Source organism: Aspergillus luchuensis, chromosome 6 (genome assembly GCF_016861625.1).
Source record: "Aspergillus luchuensis IFO 4308 DNA, chromosome 6, nearly complete sequence".
NCBI lineage: Eukaryota > Fungi > Ascomycota > Eurotiomycetes > Eurotiales > Aspergillaceae > Aspergillus > Aspergillus luchuensis.
The window spans coordinates 1,081,252-1,103,245 of NC_054854.1; the positions used below are offsets into that span (position 1 = coordinate 1,081,252).

Genomic DNA, 21,994 nt, shown 5'->3' on the forward strand with positions numbered 1-21,994 from the left:
GCATTGTGTAGGACCCTGGCAATACGTTCATGTATTCTGTCGTGGCCCGTCTCAGACGTAGCCTAGGTGAGCCGTAAAAGACAGTGGTATCCATTGATAAATATCCATGCAATTGATGATCGTACATGCGTTGACGAGAGTAGTCTTTTTTCCTTTTTTGTCCCCCTATCTTATCCAGATCATTATGTATATGCACAAACGCCAAAATCAATACTGAACCACCCCATTTGTTCCCCCAAGACCAAACGAAGATGCAACCCATACATAAGAGATACATACAACTCCAAACCACACCAGGGACATTACACCATACCTCATAGCCATTTCCAACTCAGTCAGCGAACCAAGTGGCACCCTATCGACACCTACTTCTTCCCATGCGGTATTTTCCGCGCAGGTTGTCGGTTGGCAGCCTTCTCCTTGGGCATCAAAACTTTGCGCACGGTGAAGCCTTTCTCCTCATCGGGACGTGAGCGAGCACTATCTCCATGGTAAAATTCGCACGCGAATTTCAAAAACTTGTTCCGATGCTGATAAACGGTAATGACATCGCCGGTATACAGTTTGCCGAAATGGAAGCCTTCTCCGCCATTGTCGTTCTCGGGCCCACGCCGCAGCTCGGTTCCATTGACCCAGATACACTTTCGGGTTTTGGTCGAGAGAATAGCCATCACGCCGGGGACCGTCATCCAATCGTGTCCAGCGGCAATCTTGGTTTCGATGGCTGGTGCCCAGAAGGTAACTTCCAATGCATACGCAGGTATCCGTGTATCCATTGGCTCGGGATAGCATACGGTTGCTTGGGGGCCGCGACCCCAGGATGTCATCCGAGCTTCCAGCGGAATAGTGAGCTCAAAGATGGACCCGGGGAGAGTGGTCAGCTTTCCAAGGAGGGGGCGTGATTTGCTAAGCTGCGTCACGATATTGATAATTGGGCCTGGAGTCTGATCGTACGCAGGGTGTAGGGAAGGCTCATTGTCTTCCCTCTTCGGCAAGTCAGGAAGTCGCTGTCCGGTTTTGGCATCGATAGTATTCGCCAACTCAATGTCGAACACCTCTTCAGGAGCAGCGTCGGGCTCAGCATGCCCATCGTTGGTCTTTCCCGCTGTCGTTTCGGGACTAGAACGCTCACTGGCAGTATCAGGTATGGGGAGTTCAATCCGCCGGTTGAATTTCCAAGCCTTCGGGGTTTCATCATCGATAGTAGTCTGCGGGGGCGCCTCTGGGGCCTTGTCCTTCGGGACTTCTGCGGCCACGCTAGTTTGCGGCCCCGGCACCTCGGCGTGACGGGGAATGTTGTTCAAGCCAGGGTGCGACGAGTTCATGTTCAGCTGCCCAACAAGGTTCTCAGCTCCCATTAAGCTAGGTGCAGACCCCGCGACGGGGTTTTCCGGCAGGGAGAGGATGGAGTTCAGGCTGTTGCCGTCGCTGATAATCGACTCACCAGTGGAAGAAACGAAGTCATGGAGGCCAAAGTCGTCACCCTCAAATGCATCAACCTTGTCGCCCAACGCGTGAGAACTGCGAAGTATCGATGGCGTAATCTCACCGAAAAGTCTTTTTGGAGTTGACTGGGAAACTGGTTGAAGAGCCGAGAAACTGTCGAAACTGGGCAGCGATGGATAGCGGATTTCCTCCGGCGGATATTCAAGCTTGATTTTCTTGGCCTGGGCCAGTTCGTCCTCCTCCTCAGCAGCGACTTCTGCTGCCGGCTTATCATTCAAAGACAGCTGAGATGCGTCTATTTCGTCCTCGAGATCCTCGCCTATGTCAGAAAGCTCATCCGGGACACCCAGAAACAAGTCCTCGTCATCATAATCATCAATGTCCGCAACTCCTGCAATCCACGGGTGCCTAAAACATTCTCGTTCATTAGGGCGAGACTGAGGGTCACGATTTAAAAGTCGAGCGACAAAATCTATCCCATCCTCTGAGACGCTTGCCTTGCGGAGTTCACTATAATCGGCATCCTCAGTCATGATGATTCGCAGCATCTGAGCACCACGATCATCTCCTCGAGGAGCGAAAGGGGGGACACCTGAAAGAAGATGGAAGAGAACGGCTCCAAGCGACCACATGTCAACGGATTGATCGTAAGGGGATGTTTTTGGAGGCCTGATGGTCAGTATAGTTTCGGCAGGGCATATGTTATCAGGAACTTACGGATCACCCAGCCTGCGCCGTTTCCGAACCTCACCACGTCGGTAAGTGTCATACTCGGGGTAGACTTCCGGGGCGCAGTACAGCAATGTTCCACAGAAGGTCCTCAAAAAGGTCTCTTCCTGAACTACTTTTGAAAGACCAAAGTCTGACAATTTCACTCGGAGGGGATCAAGAGACGAAATCAAGATATTGTCTGGCTTGATATCTCGATGCGTGATCTTCCGTTTGTGTAGATAGTGGAGTGCATGCAAAATCTGTCGCGCCATGGTCCTAACCTGGGCCTCTGCGATCCTGCCATGCGACTGCAAGTAAGTGGACAGCTCTCCACCGGGAACATACTCCATGATGATGTATATCCATCTGTCGTGCTCGTGATGGTCGACGTATTGAACAATATTGGGCTAAAAGGCATTGTTATAAGTAGGAGCGTCAGGAATTTCTTTTGAGGTTACTCACGTGCTTCAGATCTTTCATGATCTGCATTTCATTGTCAACTTTCTTGTCGAGTATGCCATTTTTCATCCAGCGGCGCTTGTCGAGTTCTTTGGCTGCATATACAGAACCATGCTGCTTCGTGGCGAGTTTGTAGACCGTTGCAAAGGCTCCCTTGCCTATTTGCCCCGTCACGTTGTAAATCGAACCTCCAGACCAGTGCATGCCGTACGTATTAGGTGAAGCGATCTGCAGAGCGGGCGCGGGAGTAGTACGAGCTCTGGGTTGCGCTGCACCTGCTCTTTGCGTCTCGATCTTTTCGAAGTAGCGAAGCATATTTTCAGTGTACTGCATGACAAAACCTTCCCGGGACGGCAGGCGCACAATGAATCTGACTTCCTCCGAAGACTGCCCCTCCCCATTTGGCACCTGAATGACGGAACCATTGACTAGCATGCGGCTCTTCTCACGTGAAATCTTGCGAAGACGGCAATTGTCTACGATCGTTCCATTGGTGGAGGTGTCCTCCAGCATTATGATCCCATCTTGCGTAAGATAGATGCGGAAGTGCGTGTTCGAAATACGTTTCGAGTTAGCATCGGCAATGAGAAGATCGCAGCGAGCCCTGTTCCGTCCGAAGCAAAAGCCCGTGTTTGCGTCATACACTTCCGATGACAGTCTAAGAGCGAAGTCCAAAGCTGCGGTATCTGAACATTCATATTCTAGCGCATCCCTTTGTAGGATGTGCTGCGGGGCGTGGCGCGCAGTTGCGGCTACAGCATCATGGGCTGCAGGTGAATTTGGGTGTAAGATACAAACAATGTCCGTCAGATCATCCTCGTGGAGGGCCGAATTGTTGTAGCCCATGCGGCGAGGGTCCGTGCATGGCTGAGTGGACTCCTGGGTCGCCTCCATCTGCACGGATATTGATGATGACGTCGAGGGCTGACAGGAACAGTGCGACTGCCGGGAAAGGTATGAATATAATAAAGGAAGACAGAAAAATGCAAAAGCAGACTATTTGACAAGACAAACACTGAAGGGTATATGTGCGGGACTCAAGTAGAGAAATGAGAATAGAACTTTGCGTAGCCAAGGCGATGATCAACAGGACTCCATATCATAGACCTATTGGGGGTATAAGCCTTGCTAGCATTGAAGTTGATTGCTTATATGCTCGAATAATTCTTGCAGCAATGCAGGAAGGTATGAATGACCTTACCTTGCGAGCAACCAAACGACAGCACCAGCCCGCGCGATGTTCCAACAACTTTAGAGAGCGCACCCCGAAATCACACCCAGCTTATCCAAGGCCTGGTGTATGCGATGATAAACTGGCAGGAACGAGGCCAGTAGATGTACCAAACAAGACTTTATACAGTGTGCCTTCCAGCGATAGGCAGCGAGGTCTCAAAGTATCTCAGTCGTGATGGATAGCTCCAGGCTTGAAAGCCAACCAGATTGGGTCCTAAACTGCTCAGGAATTCGTAGTGTTGGACCATTGAAGCAAGGAGCAAAAAGAGAATCCGTCGAAGGGGTTTTGGGAGGGACACCGGGCGTATTTCTATAGCAGGTTCCTGGTATTAGTCAAGGATGCCCATGTCACAAACAACAGTGCACAGAGAAACGGAAAGTTAGACTCACACAGTTAGCAAACTCTCCACCAACTATCTACTGCATTGCCAGGCTCAAGAGATGCAATAGAGGGAGCTTGAAAGGTGGAGCCAGGGACGGAGACGAGACAAGAGACTGTCCGACAGGAGTCGTCGTCCGAGAAACATGCAGCAGCAAGGCTGGGGTGATAAACCGCAGCTCTTCAATTTGAAAGTCCAGCAGAGCCCCAGGCACCAACAAGGCAGAACCCCGGATGGCCGCACCTGAGCCAATAAGAGTGCGCCTTGCATAGGCGGGCGGGACACACCGCATCTAACGATTCCGTGGATCCAACGCGTGACACTCGACTTTAGATCGATTTACCTCCTACGTAGTAGTGATTCGGGTCGGGTCTATGCTATATCCTAAATCCACTAGCGCTATTGTTTCAACGACTTTCTTATGATTTACTTTGGTCAGTGCTACGCTCAAACGTTCTTGCTCAAAGCTGCCTCAAACACCTGCTCGAGTCGAGAGAGGGACTCTTCGGATACCTCTGCATTCATGTTAGATCAATATGAGAATATACTTCACATGGCAAAGGGATACTCACGGTAGTGGACGACGATACGACTACCTCCAAGCTTCAAACCCTTTTCACGTCCAATCTCAGCCAGGTCATCAGGCCCCAATCCCGATCCCTCAACGTCCAACCACACCATGTTGGTCTCTACGGGGTGGGATAGCTTGCCTCCACGGCTAGTCCACATATCGGCAACCTTCTTTGCTTTTTGATGAGACCCTAGAAGCTTCCCTTGCTGTCCGTTGGGGTCGGGTCCGAATGTCTCCTCAACTGCGACGCGGGCTGCTGCAGAGATGACTCCAGCTTGACGGACACCACCACCAATGGACTTGCGAAACCATCGAGCTTTTTTGATGAACTCGTTCGAGCCAACGATAATACTTCCAATGGGAGCACCGAGGCCCTTCGAGAAACATAGACTCACGCTGTCGAATAAAGTAGCGTAGTCAGGCAAACTGCCAGCACCGGACACCACTGCTTCCCAAAGTCTCGCACCATCCAGATGGACCTTGATATTATTTTGATGAGCCCATTCAGTGATGCGCCGAGCCTCAGAAAGTGGCATAACCAGTCCATCCAACGTGTTCTCAAGACTGATGAGCTTCGTAGGACAGTAGTGGATGTTATCGCTGAGTACCGCATGCTTTTTGATATCCTCCAGAGTAAGGTGGACACCATTCTTCGGGATAATGGGCATGACCGTGGCGCCCGTAAGGGAGCTTACTCCACCAGCCTCGTAGCAGATGATATGAGACCGGTGATCGCACAGGACAGAATACGGAGGTTCCTTCAGGTGAGTGCGGATGGCAACCTGGTTGCCCATCGTGCCGGACATGACCAAGAGAGCGCTCTCATGTTGAGTACGCTCTGCCACATAAGCTTCAAGATCATTTGTCACTGGGTCTTCACCGAAGACATCGTCAAGAAGTGTGGTCTGGCAGATAGCCTCGAGCATTGCCGGAGTTGGCTTGGTCATTGTATCACCTTACGACACATAATTCTCAGCAAAAAGCGCACATCACATCGGCAGCATTCTTCTGCTATGAGTCATACTCACTTCTCAGGTCAAACTCAGCTGCACCGGCACCCTGCCACGTGCTGGGTCTGCTCCCATTGGAAGCTGTTGATACGCTAGCCATGGCGATCCTGGAACGGTATGCGAATCTTGGAATTGGGAGGGATGGCCTTAGAGGAAACAAGGATCGAAGAGAATAGCGGACCAAGGATCCCATCGAGTCTCAAACTGAAATGATAACAGGGCCAAGGCAAGAAGCAAGTAGGCGGCGGCAACGAATTGGCTGTTAATCTAACGGGCATGCGGGGGACATTCCGAGGGGAAGCAAAAAGTGACTAATCACCGATAGGAACAATGGAGGAGATTCTCCGGAATGATGTGATTCGACAATGAGATGGACCCCGGCGGTGCATGGTTTATACTGGATTCGGCCTAGTTTCTTTTTCACGATTAATTATTGGAGTATATGCGCTTTTCTAGTAGACTTATCACGTCTTGAGCATCACTACAGCTTGATGGATGCGGCTGCGACTATAGAGCTTAGATGTTAACTAACATGTTGCTCAGCAATTGCATCATCCTCCAATTTTGATATCTCTGACGTCTCCACAAGCAGACCTTACAGTTCCATTCACCCATTTGCAAACTTCAGCAAAGCTTCACGAAGCCATGTTCCACTCCAACATCTTCTGTAGGCGAAGGATCTTAGAGAGACTTCGATCCATCCACTTAATTCGGGGTGCGACGACATACTACGCGCCTATTGTAGAAGAATCATATGAACTATGACAAGGCTAACCAAAAACCCCGCATGTCAAGACTACTTCTAGTTTGTTTTCAGCAGGTGAAAATTTTTATATTTCATACTCTCCTGGAAATTTAACTTCTCCGATGGGGGATGTCCGAGTAGATTTGTGATCTGACCAAGGCGGGGTCAGAAATAACGAGCAGGAGAGGGATAGAAACAAGGAATCGTAAGAGTCAGGATGTGACAGGTGTGCTGGTAGATATCTGGCAGCCTGCATGTAGGTAGTAGTTAGTTTAGCACTAAGAAATAAACAGGCGTTTTGGTACAGAAGTTGATTGGAAGCCTTGTTTAAAGTCTCACCTGCATATCTGGCTGTAACGGGAGAAAAGGCCAGTGCTCTCCTCCATACACTAAGTCATTTATAGCAAAAGGCCATGTATTGAGGTGAACCTATTGCATGATCGAGTTATCAGTCGTTGGAGTCTCTGTACATATGATAAAATTGTATATTTGGTAGCAATGTCAAGAGTTTAGACATTGAAGTAGCGGAAGCTATAGTTGGCTGCTCAGGAGAAGCCATCTCGGTAAGTAACAATACGTAAAAGATACGCGGAGGGGAGCGGAAGCCGGGCCCAGCCACTGAAGGAGAAACACGGAGGGCCGGGTATGACGACAGTGAAACGCGTGCGGCCCTTATCGATAGCCTAATCGGGAATGGTCGACCCGCCAACGTGTCTCCATTGACGGCTGAGTCAGCAGTCGAGATCCCTCTGGACTTTTGCGGGCAGGTTTGCGCCCTGACTTTGGTTCATCTCGCAACTTCACGCGGGCTCACGGCCATACGCTCTTTCAAGGCCTGGGTTCCAACGTGCTTCCCCCTCATGTCCACCGTCATGGATCTTTCTCGGCTTACCCGTCCGGCAATCCTCTGCCAGTGCTCGCGATGCTCGAGTTCGTTGGCTGCGCTCGAGAACGAGTGGGCTAAACTCTCGAATTCTTACTCCATAGTGGCTGGGTGGCTGAGCGTCGAGCTGCATCGCATTTCCATCTCCTCGGAGAAGAAGCAAATTCCGCATTCATCAGAGCTGAGCACCCTACGAGGCCGGATCCTCCAGGAAATCTCCTGTAAGCTCTGTCAACAGAAGTTGGGCGTGCTATGCTCTCTAGACAATGGGTAAGTGGGCATCATTCTTGTTTCACGCTTCTCAGCTAACACAGAAATAGCCCGAATATCTTCTGGAAGTTATCGAAGGTGTCGTTTCGAGAAATTGTAACCATGCGCACAGTGGAGCCCGTATTCAAGGATGGATCGCTCGAACGCATTCTATGTCCGACTCCCCCCTCCCGACAAGACCGAACCCCAGTCCATGTCGGGGCCCTGGTACCCACTACCTCGACGGAGTTAGACCCCTACAACTTGTCTATGGAACAACAGATCCAGCACCAAGGGCTGAGCCTCGATCACATCACAAGTTCCGTCAGCAACCTTCACGATACCATGTCCGAGTTGAAGAACGCATTCACCGCTTTGCGCATCGAATTGAACGGCCCAGGTCGGTTCACATCCGATATGGGCACCCCCGCTAGCAAGGACATGATGATCGCAACGGTATTGAAGGAACTCAGATCCAAAGCTGATGAGATCGAAAGACTGAAGCTCGAAAACGAAGCACTCAAGCTGAAGAACCGTTACGCGGAAGAGCAAACGCTCAAACAAGCACAACCGCCACCGCCACCACACTTATATGCCGACACAACAATACTCGCAGAAGTACGAAGCCCAGGCTTACTACAAGGAAGTCGGAAGCGGCCCTGGCCAGACTCATTTCCGAGCGGACGCACCCAACCGATAGGAGATTCGTTCGACGAAGACTCCTCGGACAGCATCGCAGACTTCTCCTTAGAGGACGCAAGTCTACCCCCAGTCAAAATCCCACTGAAGGACTCCACATCCATGTCCACAACAGACAAGACAACCCACGAACCCACACCATCAGGCTCTCCCAAACTGCACATCGAATCAAACTCGCAACGACAACAACAACAGCAGCAACAAACCCCTAACCATGATAACGACCTTAACAACCACCACGACAACAACTCTGCCACATCCCACCGAGAAGCCATAGTAAAACGTCCGCGCCTATCTCAATCAACAGACAAACCCACAACCAGTGGACGAAGACCCGGCCGACCCCCGCGCAAATCATTTAGCCAAACCGCCAAACCCGACATCACCACCACCACTACCACCACCACCACCACCAACAATCAAAGTCCCAAATCTACCCCACTGACCGAGCAAAACGGCAACGCGCACAAAGATTCCCAATTCGACGAATCCAGTCCCAGTGACACCCGCACCACAAAGGAGAACCGACCCGCTCACTCGCGAAGCCTGCGCAGCAGATCGCGGCCCCCGTCACGGCGCCAATCCGCAGCAGCTAACGCCGACTCACGTCCATTGGAGCCGGAGCAAACTGCACAGAATGGGTATCAGAATGGGGACGACGTACCAGACCACACTGAACAGCGACAACAACAACAGCAACAGCCAACGCCCCCCTTACACACGGGCAAAGAAAACTCGCATGGCGGCGCAAACGGCGTGCACAAGCCCGATTCACGAGAGAAGCGCAAAGCACAGTCCGCAGCGCGAGACATCATGGTACGATTAGCTATGCAGCGTGAAGAAGCAATGGAGACTGAGGATTCGCGATGAGAGCGAGTGATGTGGGATTATTGAAACAAAAAACAAAAAGTCTTCTGTTTTGATACACAAAAGCAAGCAAGCTAGACTGACCCGCTCACTTTAATTTCCCTTTTCTTCCTTCTTTCTATCAACTGTATTATCTATACTCTATCTTTGGGTGATGTGACATCCCTTCTTTTTCTTCTCTCATGTGTTTGTACAAAAAGTGGCTCCCTTTCTCTTTCTTTTTTTCTTCTACACACATATCTATAGGATCACCCCGCCACCTTACTATTTACTAGCTCTTCGATGGCGCCATCTTTTCGACTCATCTGCCCACTAGGCCGAATTGCCAGTCTAGCTTTTCTGCACAATGATATCCCCACATTGGGTGTGATCCAGCCCAATTCTTATCCAATCAATCCAAAAATGTCCGATATGATATGGCTCCAGCTTATGTCTTGCCTATTTCTCCGTGATAGAACGTAGATACTAGGCAGTTGAGCAGTGGACGAGTAGTTGTCGATCAGAAGCACGGCTCGAATACCCATAATCTAGAGGTCAAAGCATGGGGAATTTCCGTAAGAAGCCCCGAAAGGCATTCGTGACAAGCGAGCCAAACCACCAGGACCTGTATCTTGAACCCGGTCTGCTGCCTGGTCAAAAACACAGTCCCGTACTAAAGAGGAAGAAATAATGGATGAAAGAAAAAGAAGAAAAGAGGTAAGATGTTAATTACTTCACACACATAAACCCGCAGCCTTCTCTGGCTCGCTCACAGGCCTTCTTAAGCGCCTGTTCCTCAGTATCGGTCCATTTAACGGTCAATTCATCCCACGGTTTGCGGGAGTTGAATTCTTCGCGGAAGGTCTTGTGCATGGCTTGGAGGCGGCTGACTTCGCGAGGGTCTCCGGTGCCGGAGTAGACGAGGAATAACGTGCAAGGGGGGAGGGATTGGTAGATTTGGTGGATGTTGGAGACGGTGCGGGAGACGGTGTCGGCGAGGTTCCGAGTGGCTTCTTTCGTGGGGGAGACGGCGGCGGATGTCGGAGTCGTTTCTTCAGGAGGGGGAACGAGCGTCGTCGACTCGTTCGCGTTGTTGGGGTCGGGCATCCGATTGCACCAGCCGCGATAAACTTCGAGTTCGCGCAATCTGGCCCAAGTGAAGTCAACACCGCCTCCGGGAATGGAGGGGTTGCTGTCGTCGCCGTTGACTACCTTGGAAACGCCGTTTACAACGTCGGTGTCGTTGCTGCATCCTATCGATGTAGTCGCCTGCGACCCGAAGCCGCGCTCCGGGTTGCCCCAGTCGACAACAGCTCCGGTGCGGCCTTCGTTGGTAGACGCTTTCCCGGAACGCATGGAGCGTGCCAGACGCTTGAAGATACTCTCGTTCGATGCCTCACTAGTGCCCCAGCGCTCACCCTTTTCGCACTTCTGCTTCACGAGTTCGAGAACAGCGCGCGCATCTTCGATCGAGTCGTGGCCTGTCTGGCCCTTCTGGATTTCTTTTCCGAGATACTTCTGGGTGAGCCATCTCAAACTGCACTTGAGCGGCGGTCCGCGGGGATGGGGGTAGATAAAGGTGGTGTCGACAATAAATGGGTGAGTGAGTTTCAGGGCGTTGAAATCGGAATTCAGGGAGTGGCCGACAATGATGGTACGAGGAGTAAGGAGAGAGAGTAGCTTCTGCTGGATGTCGGCAAGAGTGGTAGTGACGGGATCGAGCAACTCTTTCGTGATACCAGAGAAACGAGTCAAATAATCGATGATAGGTCGCTGGGGTTTCACCAGCTCATCTAGTACAACTTCACCATCCCACCGGACCATGCTGATGCGCGTGAGCTCGGATTGGCCCCCTTCGGTGATACACATCTCGCAATCCAACGCTAGCACATCCCGACCTGCGGTCATGCTGCCTTGCTGGATTTCAGAGTCTGGTACCTGTCCAGCCTCCAAGCTCTCGACGTGAGTATCTACCCACCCATCTTCCTTGGAATGTCCGGCCCGCTTGCGATTCTCCAACAAAGTCGACTTTTCTTGTTCTGTGGCGAGCAGAGCCGGATGAAGCACATAGTCGTTCTCCCGGAGATCTTCCAGAGAGCTAATGAAAGTGGTGATCGGTGTACGCTGGAAGGCGATACTCTTATCCACCTTGGGAGGTTTTACTCCCTTCGTATTACTATCCTTGCCCTTCGGTAGAGCAGATAGAAGTATGGCTTGAAGTGGAGAGTGGATCTTGTTGTACTTGGAATCACCGGGGGCTTTTACGGGCCAGGCGTGAGGGAACATATCCGCTAGCGGCTGTAGGGGTGCCGGAAGGTCACCGCGCGAAAGAGGGCGAGGATTGAACCGATGTGACCGGTCCTCCAGCGGCAGACCTTGCTTCCAGCGCGCAAAGTCCTCCGCTTTTGTATCCACATCCATCGCCTTGTCCGTACCGGCAGGTTCTTCTGTGTCCTTTTCACTGACGGAGTCCGCATCCAGAGGAAGTGATCCGTCAAACATGCCCAGTTCCAGACCGGGCACCATCAGCACGACAATCTTCCTAACATGACCGGAGTGCTTGACTGAGATCCACTGCGGCGCGACGCCATCAGCAAAGCAGTAGAGTAGCAGACTCTGGAGATCAGCAATTCGGATGGATGACTGCAATTTGCCTTCGACATAGGTAAGAACGGGGTATTTTGTCTTCTCCCCGTCCACGCGCTTCTTCTTCGAAGCTCTTTCCTTGGGCATATCATCCTGCGCCTTCCCAGGTTCTTCCGAGTCGATACCGTTCTGAGACTTTGCCTTGCCCGAGTTTAGGAGCGAGAGTGTTTGAGCAACGCCAAAGCTATTCACATCTGAGCTTTTCTTTACCGGATCTTCGTCATCTGAGCATCCAGCCTCTGTGCGCTTGCGCTTGTTTCCTCCCATGATGTTAGGGCGACGACCGGGGCGGCAAAGAACAAATCAAGACAAAATCGGGGGCTCGGAAGGCCTGCTAGCTGCAGAGGAATCGACCAGAATCACCCAATGTGCTTCCGATATCGCAATGCCAACTCAGACAGTCACAAGCAGGTCTAGGCAAGGATGGGGAATTGGCGTCCAGAAGATCGACAAGAGGTCGCGCGACGCAGAATCCCGCCGACTTTTGAGGCACGTGATGATAATCTATCTGGTTACGATACGATACGGATAGCATGCAGGGCTGGCCGACCTATCAACGGAGCAGCCTGTTCCTGCGTTCAGAAGCTGCATGAACAATCACCACCCAATATTGAGTCTACATAGTGGAGTAAAGCACATATAGAGTCAACTGCATTAGCTCGAGAGTGACTGCTCCATAGCGCCCATTGCAGCATCTTGTTGCTGACGCAGCCTCGGAGCCACCCAGGCTCCGTCTTACGCCGAAGATCGCAGAACCAGAAAGCGGGTATGGACCGTGTATTACAAACGGCCCCGATGGTTCGATCTGATAAGCGGCCAAAAATTCGCCATCGGCCAGCCATCCTCCTCTGCTCCTCTCCATCTTCCACTCCATCTCGGCCACACCGTGGGGCACTTTGTGACTCTTTCCCCTCTACCTCTCGTCTTCTTTCCTCCCTTACCCTCCTCCGCTTCCCAAGTTTATCTGCCTTCCATTCAACTCCACTCATCCTTTTTCAGATCTTCTCTCTCCCATCGTCACATCGGACGCCAAGTTTTCCCCGCCGAAACCCCACCTCAGTAACCCAACCGAACTATCACCATGTCCTCCCTCGTCGAAGTCGCCTCTGAGGCCGAATTCCCTAACATCATCTCCTCCATCCCCCCGTCATGCCTGCAGGTTCTCTACTTCCACGCTCCTTGGGCTGCTCCTTGCGCCCAAATGCGCGCCGTCCTCTCCGCCCTCGCCTCTCAGTACCCCGCGACCAACCCTCCCTCCATCGCCTTCCTCAGCGTTAACGCCGAGGAGCTCCCTGATATCTCGGAAGAGTACAATGTCACCGCTGTTCCCTTCGTCGTCCTCGTCCGGGACCACAATATTCTCGAAACCATTAGCGGCAGTGAAGCAATCCAAGTGCGCGATGCCGTTGAGCGCCACGCCGGTGCCGGTGCCGCCGCCTCTGCAGACGGTGCTTCCAAGACCGTCATCCCCCCACCATTGACAGCCGTGCCTCGAGAGAACGTCCCCGCCACCGCTACACAGGCGCCCGCCACGAACGGCAACGCAGCCGCCCCCGCATTGACCCCCGAACAGTCGAAGGAGGCGCTGTTTGCGCGTCTCGCGGAGCTAGTGAAGGCTGCGCCGGTCATGCTGTTCATGAAGGGATCTCCCAGTGCGCCTCAGTGTGGCTTCAGTCGGCAGATTGTGGGTATTCTGCGTGAGCGGAGCGTGAAGTATGGATTCTTCAACATCTTGGCCGATGAGGATGTGAGACAGGGCCTGAAGGAGTTTGCGGATTGGCCTACCTTCCCGCAGTTGTGGGTGGAGGGTGAGTTGGTTGGTGGATTGGATATTGTGAGCCCCCTTCCTCCCTTCACTTTTATGATCTGTATATGCAATACTAACAAGATATCTCTGAACAGGTCAAGGAGGAACTCGAGAACGATCCCGATTTCCTGGACCGCTTCTCCGTCAACAAGCCCGCTGCTTAAGCTATAGAACTATAAGTCGAATAATACCACGGCTTTGTCCGTATTGGATAGCTCCCCTCCCCTTTTCAACATTTCCTAATCACATTTACCTTTTCTTCAAACCCTCGATTGTTAGAGCTTGAGATCTAGCGGCGTCTTGCTCCTCTTCCCCCTGTGTCCATTATTGACAGGCTGAATTACATAGTACTTGTCTGGATGATATCTATACCCATGAATGAGTGCCATGGGGAATTCTTGTCGTCGTTTATATAAAAACTAGTACCAAATGAAAAAGACCACTTATGATTATTATACAAATGACCCAGTCAGCCCCGCTTAGTATAAGTAGTTATGTATAGTATTCATGTATCAGACCCTCAGGTCACAGCTGTATGCACATATGATACATCTTCCTCTTCGTATATAATAGCAAGTGGATATCTGCTCCCCCCTACACCCTCTCACACTCTATAACCCCCCAAACGCAACCACTAGTTTTAAAAACTAAGGCAATTCATCCGGCTTACCTACCCCCTTCAACAACTTAACGTGTTTACTATTCAGCCCCTTACGCTTCAACCTCCACAGATTCGGATACTTATTCGACGAAGTCTTAAACTCGGACAACATCGCATCCTCATCGACATACGCACCAGCGAGCCACCTCTCACCGGTACCAGTCTTGAACCCACGACGCGCATGCGCGACACGACGATTCTCGAAGACGACACATTCACCGGGGTTCAGCTTCAGCTCGAACATATACCGCTCGTCCTCAAGCAGAGAGGCGAACTTGGCAAGTGCCTCATTCTTCTCGCGGAACTTGCGGGGCACAGGAGACCGGACCTTCCTGGGGGCCTGGAAAGGCGGGGAGTAATTAACGTGGACGAGACGGGATTTGGAGAAGCTAGTTCCTTCGCGGACGCTGTCGTCGAAGGTCTGTGTTTCGAAGACGGGCCAAGTGTTCGTGTAGAAGTGGTCCGGGTGGTTGTAGTGGTAGGGGATGTGGTGATGAAGGAGGCGGGAGTAGCTGGTGTGGTCGTCTTGTTTCATGTCGTATGCGACGCGGAAGGTGTCGACGAAGAGGGATTCGCCGCCCTCGCAGGAGTTTTTGAGGCAGTGGAGGAGTTGGTAGCCGGGCGGGTCGTTCATGTACATCAGGTCCATGTGGAAGCCGAGGAACTGGTCTGTGTAGGCGACGTTGGTGGCTTGGGGGACGCTGCGCACGTCCCAGGTGCGGCCGTAGAAGGTATCGCGGATGGGACCCATGCGGGTGGCGATCTTTTCGACCATTTCGCGTGAGTCTGGGATGTCTTTGATGAAGATGAGGCCGAGTTCGGCCAGGGTGCGCATGGACCAGGCGAAGGAGATGTCGTTGTTGATGAATTGGTCGAAGGTGATCCAGTGCTGCCAGTGTTGCATGCGGCTGTTGTCCCAGTAGGCTCGCCAGCGGTTTTTGCCCGCGGATTCCATTTCCACGGGGGTGAGGATGGGGTGTCGGAGCTGGTGGAGGTCGTAGGTGGACTGGTGTGTTGATTCGGCGGGTGCGCCGCGGAGGTCGTTCTTCCATGTTACGTGCAGCTTTCCGTGCTCGATGGTTGGGTTCTCGGAGATAATGTCGGAGGATATGTCGCTCGTGCGGAAGTTGCGTTGCTTGGAGTGAGGGTCCACGCAGGTAGAGCATTTGCAGGAGTCGCGAAGGATGATGTCTAGGATCTCGATGGGCTTTTTGCGGCCTTCTTGGATGATTAGACCCCCGTCTTTGCGTGTGATTGTGTATTTATTATCCTGGTATTCTACAGTCCCGGCGCTTGACTCCGGAGTCTTTCCCTCGTGCTGTTCACCTGCTTCCAAAGTTGAGGATTGGTTTGACGGCGATGATACAAGCTCATTGCTTCCACTTGCTACTTCATGTGATACACTGGGTTCGGCGGTCGCATTGCTGGCCGCGGAGGCAATACTGCTAACTGTGGGAGCAGCGTCACTTGATGTAGGAGCCACATTGTTGGCGGGAGGGGTAGCATTAGCTGCTGAGCGACGAACAACAGAGGATGAATAGACACGACGGCTGAGAACGGAGGCCGGAGGGAATGAGGCCCGAGGAAGACGAAGGGCGGTTCGCAACAGACGAGACATGGCGGATACTAGCAGCGAGGAGACCTGCTATGGAGAGTCTGAAGGTGCCCGCATCCAAGGACTTCAGGGTTGGGGGGTGAAGGAGAGCTGGGGAAAGAAGTGGGACGCCAGGAGATCCCCCAGATAATAACTTATGGTCTGATGCGACTTTGTTTGTACCGAGGTTTTTCGGATGGCACCTGATTGGGCACCTCCTCGCCGCCGCTTTAAAGTATGATCTAGGCAGTAAGGCAGTCAGGCAGAGACACCAGGCATCACCATCCACCAGGGGATTTGCTTGCCATCCCTTGGGTTGCTTGTTCCAGACGGAGCATAATCGCCCGTCACCAAATCAATAAAAAGTAGTAATTTTGTAGAAGAACACTCATGTCTCCGGGTGAAAAGAGAATCAACAAACTATACCCGGAAGTAAATCCGGCAATTTGAAGTCTCCGAGACTCCGTCCGCAGGAAAAGAAAAAGAAAACCAACCAACAAACGGACACACGTCATACCTCTTGACCGTTAGCATCATTTTTACCCTTTTTTTCTTTGCCCGTCGCCTTTCGGCAAGGCCTTCAGCGAAACAACCACCTATACACCACCACCACAAGGAAAAACACATCAATGACAACCTCTATATAACGTGCTATCATCCGCGACCATCAATTCCACCTCAAATACCTACATCTCTATCGCATTAACCATCAACCGTCACATGCATGTCGGCCGGGGGAGAACACCTCAAGGATGAGGTACATAACCACCCCGAATCCCCATGCACCATCCATCCCCTCAACAATCACACACACCCATACACTCCATCTCCTAGCACCATCCATCAACCCTCCCTCCCAATGCGCAAGCTAACCAACCCTCTCCAACCACCCAGGGCACACGACGACAAGTCGTCCTAGCAGGCGGCATAGCCGGCCTCGTATCACGGTACGCCCATCCCCCATCAATCCACAACCACCTAACCCTCACACCCAATTTACTCCAGATTCTGCGTCGCCCCCCTAGACGTAGTCAAAATCCGCCTCCAGCTCCAAATCCACTCGCTCTCCGACCCTCCCTCGCACCACAATGTAACCGGCCCAATCTACAAGGGGACGCTCTCCACCATGCGCGAAATCATCCGGCAAGAGGGTATAACAGGCCTGTGGAAAGGCAACATCCCCGCGGAACTAATGTACGTCTGCTACGGGGTGATCCAATTCAGCGCATACCGCACAACGACGCAAGCGCTGGCCCAACTCGATGCTTATCGACTGCCCCCCTCCGTCGAATCGTTCGTCGCGGGCGCCACCGCGGGCGGTCTCGCCACGGCATCTACATACCCGCTGGATTTGCTGAGGACGCGGTTCGCCGCGCAGGGCACGGAGCGGGTGTACACGTCGCTGATGTCGTCGGTGCGGGATATCGCGCGGAATGAAGGGTACGCAGGGTTCTTTCGCGGGTGTAGTGCGGCTGTGGGGCAGATTGTGCCGTATATGGGGCTGTTCTTTGCGACGTATGAGGCGTTGAGGCCGCCGTTGGCGCAGTATCAGGATTTGCCGTTTGGGTCGAGGGATGCGGCGGCGGGTGTGATTGCCAGTGTGTCGTCGAAGACGGTGATGTTTCCGTTGGATTTGATCCGGAAGAGGTTGCAGGTGCAGGGACCGACGAGGCAGTTATATATTCATCGCAATATTCCTGAGTATCAGGGCGTGTTTAATACGATGAGGTTGATTCTGCGGACACAGGGTATCCGCGGACTTTATCGGGGGTTGACGGTCAGCCTGTTCAAGGCTGCCCCTGCCAGTGCGGTGACGATGTGGACCTATGAGACTTCTTTGCGACTTCTCCAGGATATGGAGGTGGCTACGAGCAAGGATGAGTGAGCGTACAGGGTCCCGCGCACTCGCAACACCTGATTGTGTATATTATCTGATAGAATACTAGACTTTTCTCTTTTCCACGTGGAATACACTTTCGCGTCCTTTCAAAAGACCGATGAATTCGTGTGCTCATATTCCTCCCGCAGCGCATGTATCAGTTCATTATTAGGTAAGAGCAGGGGAATCAAACAACGCTAGGGACGCATAAACAGAATGAAGGGGGTTGTCGCAAGCATTATGGACGGGGCAAAGTGAGACAGACACACCAAGAAAAAGCGACCAAAGCAGCACAAGCCAACAGGATGTGAAAGGTATCAGTACTCACCCTCCTCACCCTCCGGCTCCAGACTGTCGTTGGCAACTTCTTCATAGTCCTTCTCCAGCGCAGCCAGGTCCTCGCGAGCTTCGGAGAACTCGCCTTCTTCCATACCCTCACCCACGTACCAGTGAACGAAGGCGCGCTTCGAGTACATGAGGTCGAATTTGTGGTCAAGACGACCCCACGCCTCAGAAATGGAAGTTGTGTTGGAGAGCATGCTGACGGAGCGGTCGACGGGAGCAAGCTCAGTGTCAGGAACGCGAACGGGCTTCTGGTAGTTGATACCCAACTTGAAGCCGGTAGGGCACCATTCCACAAGATTGAATGAGGCCTTGGCCTTGAGGGAGGCGATGGCCTGGGTGCAGTCACGGGGTACAACGTCACCGCGGTACAACAGAGCCACTGCCATATACTTGCCCTTGCGAGGATCACACACCACCATCTGATTATTCGGCTCAAAGCCTGCAGCCACTGTTAGCAATCCACCCATGCCAATGCCTCGACCAAAAGCCCCGAAGAGAAGTACATACACTGGAAGGTCAGATCCTGCACCTTGAAGCTCTCGTGGGAGCTGCGGCTGCTCGAGACCACGGGTGCATACGAAATCAGCGGATAGTGGATACGAGGGAATGGCACCAAGTTAGTCTGGAACTCAGTCAAGTCGACATTGAGGGCACCATCGAATCGGAGACTTGAGGTGATGGAGCTGACAACCTGTGCGATTAGACGGTTGAGGTGCTCATAGCCGGGACGTGGGATGTCCAAGTTGCGACGGCAGATGTCGTAAACCGCCTCGTTATCCACCAAGAAGGTGCAGTCAGCATTCTCGATAGTGCTGTGGGTGGAGAGAACAGCGTTATATGGCTCAACGACGGCGGTCGACACACGAGGGGAAGGGTACACCGCAAACTCGAGCTTCGACTTCTTTCCATAATCGGTGGAAAGACGCTCAAGCAGCAGGGCACCAAAACCGGAGCCGGTACCACCGCCGAAGGAGTGGAAGACCAAGAATCCCTGCAGAGAGTTGCAGTTATCTAGTGTGTGTAAGCCTAGTCTCGGCAGAGTCAGGTTTCAGAGAAATAGTGGTAAACCTACCGGAGACGCGGCGAATGCGGTCGGCAACTGATTCAACGAGCTCCTTTCCGATGGTGTAATGTCCGCGGGCATCTGACGAGCATTAGCTTACATGTTGAAACCTGACCAGAAGAGACGTACAGTTATTGGCAGCGTCTTCCTTTCCGCTGATCAACATCTCGGGGTGGAAGAGCTGACGGTACTGGCCGGTGCGGATCTCATCGACAGGCTGCATCCATCAGTTTAGCATATACATTATATGAAACCATCCATCTGAGAAGGTCGTACTGAGGGATCAAGATCCACGAAGATAGAACGAGGGACATATTTGCCGTTGTGTGTCTCTGTGAAAAAGGTTTCGAACGAACCACCCGAATTGATTGCGTCTTCAGCCTCAGGATTGAGCTGGCCATCGGCCTTGAGACCGTGTTCAAGGAGGTACCTGCCGTGATGGTCACAGATCAGCATGGGGTCAACGACATCTAGATTGGGGTACCATAAAAAGCGGTGAAGACATACAGCTCCCAAGCACTGTTACCAAGCTGGATACCAGCCTGGCCGATGTGGATGTGGCAGACCTGATGGAAAGCAATAGTTAGAATAGAGCAGTCTTAAGCTTCGATTGGGCAGTTGAACGAGTGTCGGCGCGTGTGGTTGTGAAATTGGATGTTTATGGATAAAAGGAGGGGGTGACGGTGCGGGGGTCCAAAGGTAAATAGAACGGGGGGTATACCTCGCCTCGCATGTTGGAGAATGGGTCCGGTTATCGTTGTAAACAAACGCAAGGGATTCGCTCAGCGGTGTCAAGGTGATGAACTGGGATGACAAGCAGTAGACTTGCAACCCCAGAGGATGATGGAAGAAGATGAGGGGAAAGCGATGGAGGATGAGGGAGTTTCTGGATCAATGGGATGGGAAGATGGAAGGAGAGAGCATCAGTCGTTCTTGCCGGTCCAATAAACAAGACAAGGCGCCTTGGACCAATCAGCTGCCCTTCTGCTCCCGACCGATCAGTCGATCAGCACGTGAATTTGACTAACTCGGTCTGCTTCCTCCCAGTATAACGGACACCAAAAGTTTTGGCGCCTCTATACTACAGAGGATCAGAGAATTACACTTTATCGACCACGGAGTCCTTTCCTTTCTATTCCATCCCTTTTCCGTCATTGCGGAATCCTATATCCTCCACGTGCCTCCTGCCGTGGAATGCGGGGAAGCCATCCTTGGGATTCGTGATGTGTGACAGCGGTTTGACCTGCACAGACCAGGGGTAGCTGCGATACCCTTGCTGGCTTTGCAATACTAAGCTGTATGAGGTACACGGTAGATCTACTCAGAGTGGCAAGTAGGATGCTACGGACATCTGATGGAAAGAGTATAGTATGGACATGTTCAGTGTCGATCTTCCCCGCACTCTGCCCCTACACCTTGTTTACCATGTACCCATCTACGACTACAGATTACTTAGTTGCACGGGCTAACAAGAGCCGGAGAACAAGCAGGCAGGCACAATGACTAGTCAAGAATGACCCGATCACAGAGTTTGGCTCGTATTACTGGCGGTATGGAACACTTGAAGACTGGCAGGTAGATGGAAATCAATGCGGCCAAGTTGTTGTTGGAACGGCAAACCGTTGTCAATGGATGCCATGTTACGATTTACAGAGTGACTGAGGTGGTCCTTGCGCTTCGATGATTGAGCATTGTAAGCATACTCCATAAGCTTCCATTTACGGTTATCATGGCCTTCCCATCTACCGTGCAGATGACCGCGGCGATCTTCAGTGGACATGGCGGGGCAAGACACGTCAACAGCCGGGAGCGGACCTGCCAATGGAATTCGCGTGGTCAACTCAATGATGTCGAGGGCCGATAGCCCAATCGAGATTGACTCTTTGGCAATTGTGATGGATGAGTAGATGTTGCATATAATGGAGGGTGGAGGCAAGCAGGAGCATAACTATGCACACACAACTACCGATAGCACAAGCCTATCAGGATGGCGCTTTGTAACTCCGAATATCATGCTGGGTAGGTATAATATTTCGGCAGGTTAGCCGCGTCCCTCCTTGTCACCTATCATAAGAGGCGGTCGCGTTCATCCATCTAAGACTGAGATGATGGATTGGTTGGTTGCAAAAACACTAGCGTGTAGAAATCAGGTTTTTGAGACGTCAAGACTCAGATGGTGTCTATGGTGGAATCCTCCAGGCTTAGCGCCATATACTAGTGTTGAAGCTATAGACTGCACTGACTCGCGCCTAGCAAACCATAATATCCCTATTAAGATGAATGGCAGCGAAAGCAATCGTGAAGATTTCTGCTAGGACAGTAACCGGACATGACGTACAAAATTCTGTATAAAAACCAGGCAAAAGACATAAGCATTCTGCGCAGAGGGGGCAAAGGATTTCCGAGGTTGGCCTCCCATGTACGTAAGTCTTGACCCAAGGATCAATGAAGATGATGACTTTGTGCAAGACTTTGTGCACAGCTGGGAGGAGGACAGCCCGGGAGTGCCTGATGTGGCGTTTCTTGGCGGTGGCCACTTTTTGCCCTTTCCACATTTATTGCGTTCAAGACTTCGGAGAATAATCGCTGGAGGAGAGATAACATCATTTTGGTCTCCCTTTCCAGACTTGACATCTGTCTGGAACCCTCCCACGGTCAGTCAGCGGATTTTGCATCTCCGAAGCGAGGTAGGAAGGGAAAAAAAAAAAAAAAAAAATCTCCTACACAAAAACCCGAATAATCTCCCTTATCTGTAAGCCCGCTGCAG

The 21,994-nt window shown here is 52.0% G+C and overlaps 9 protein-coding genes across 9 annotated transcripts; 3 read left to right on the forward strand and 6 right to left on the reverse strand.

Moving 5' to 3' along the window:
* Nucleotides 1-365: 365 nt before the first annotated feature.
* Nucleotides 366-3,510, reverse strand: AKAW2_60389A (serine/threonine-protein kinase; the record flags this gene model as incomplete). The annotated part of the gene is made up of 3 exons (XM_041692509.1): nt 366-2,115; nt 2,164-2,564; nt 2,620-3,510. The coding sequence occupies 3 exons, from the start codon at nt 3,508-3,510 to the stop codon at nt 366-368; spliced, it is 3,042 nt and encodes a 1,013-aa protein (XP_041545887.1).
* Nucleotides 3,511-4,676: 1,166 nt separating this feature from the next.
* On the reverse strand, nt 4,677-6,003 carry AKAW2_60390A (threonine aldolase GLY1; the record flags this gene model as incomplete). The annotated part of the gene is made up of 3 exons (XM_041692510.1): nt 4,677-4,744; nt 4,802-5,755; nt 5,829-6,003. The coding sequence occupies 3 exons, from the start codon at nt 6,001-6,003 to the stop codon at nt 4,677-4,679; spliced, it is 1,197 nt and encodes a 398-aa protein (XP_041545888.1).
* A 1,807-nt stretch (nt 6,004-7,810) lies between these two features.
* AKAW2_60391S (uncharacterized protein) lies at nt 7,811-9,256 on the forward strand (the record flags this gene model as incomplete). The annotated part of the gene is made up of 1 exon (XM_041692511.1): nt 7,811-9,256. One exon carries the CDS (start codon nt 7,811-7,813, stop codon nt 9,254-9,256), a length of 1,446 nt encoding a protein of 481 aa, XP_041545889.1.
* A 531-nt stretch (nt 9,257-9,787) lies between these two features.
* On the reverse strand, nt 9,788-12,145 carry AKAW2_60392A (RNA exonuclease; the record flags this gene model as incomplete). The annotated part of the gene is made up of 2 exons (XM_041692513.1): nt 9,788-9,875; nt 9,966-12,145. The coding sequence occupies 2 exons, from the start codon at nt 12,143-12,145 to the stop codon at nt 9,788-9,790; spliced, it is 2,268 nt and encodes a 755-aa protein (XP_041545890.1).
* Nucleotides 12,146-12,959: 814 nt separating this feature from the next.
* On the forward strand, nt 12,960-13,849 carry GRX4 (PICOT family protein; the record flags this gene model as incomplete). The annotated part of the gene is made up of 2 exons (XM_041692514.1): nt 12,960-13,712; nt 13,781-13,849. The coding sequence occupies 2 exons, from the start codon at nt 12,960-12,962 to the stop codon at nt 13,847-13,849; spliced, it is 822 nt and encodes a 273-aa protein (XP_041545891.1).
* A 483-nt stretch (nt 13,850-14,332) lies between these two features.
* AKAW2_60394A (putative Gamma-butyrobetaine hydroxylase subfamily) lies at nt 14,333-15,964 on the reverse strand (the record flags this gene model as incomplete). The annotated part of the gene is made up of 1 exon (XM_041692515.1): nt 14,333-15,964. The coding sequence occupies one exon, from the start codon at nt 15,962-15,964 to the stop codon at nt 14,333-14,335; it is 1,632 nt and encodes a 543-aa protein (XP_041545892.1).
* Nucleotides 15,965-16,664: 700 nt separating this feature from the next.
* TPC1 (thiamine transporter TPC1) lies at nt 16,665-17,825 on the forward strand (the record flags this gene model as incomplete). Its single annotated transcript, XM_041692516.1, has 3 exons — nt 16,665-16,697; nt 16,835-16,887; nt 16,946-17,825. 3 exons carry the CDS (start codon nt 16,665-16,667, stop codon nt 17,823-17,825), a joined length of 966 nt encoding a protein of 321 aa, XP_041545893.1.
* Nucleotides 17,826-18,136: 311 nt separating this feature from the next.
* AKAW2_60396A (tubulin alpha chain) lies at nt 18,137-19,960 on the reverse strand (the record flags this gene model as incomplete). Its single annotated transcript, XM_041692517.1, has 7 exons — nt 18,137-18,603; nt 18,672-19,175; nt 19,237-19,308; nt 19,357-19,444; nt 19,504-19,657; nt 19,735-19,793; nt 19,949-19,960. 7 exons carry the CDS (start codon nt 19,958-19,960, stop codon nt 18,137-18,139), a joined length of 1,356 nt encoding a protein of 451 aa, XP_041545894.1.
* A 1,516-nt stretch (nt 19,961-21,476) lies between these two features.
* AKAW2_60397A (uncharacterized protein) lies at nt 21,477-21,782 on the reverse strand (the record flags this gene model as incomplete). The annotated part of the gene is made up of 1 exon (XM_041692518.1): nt 21,477-21,782. One exon carries the CDS (start codon nt 21,780-21,782, stop codon nt 21,477-21,479), a length of 306 nt encoding a protein of 101 aa, XP_041545895.1.
* Nucleotides 21,783-21,994: the final 212 nt, after the last annotated feature.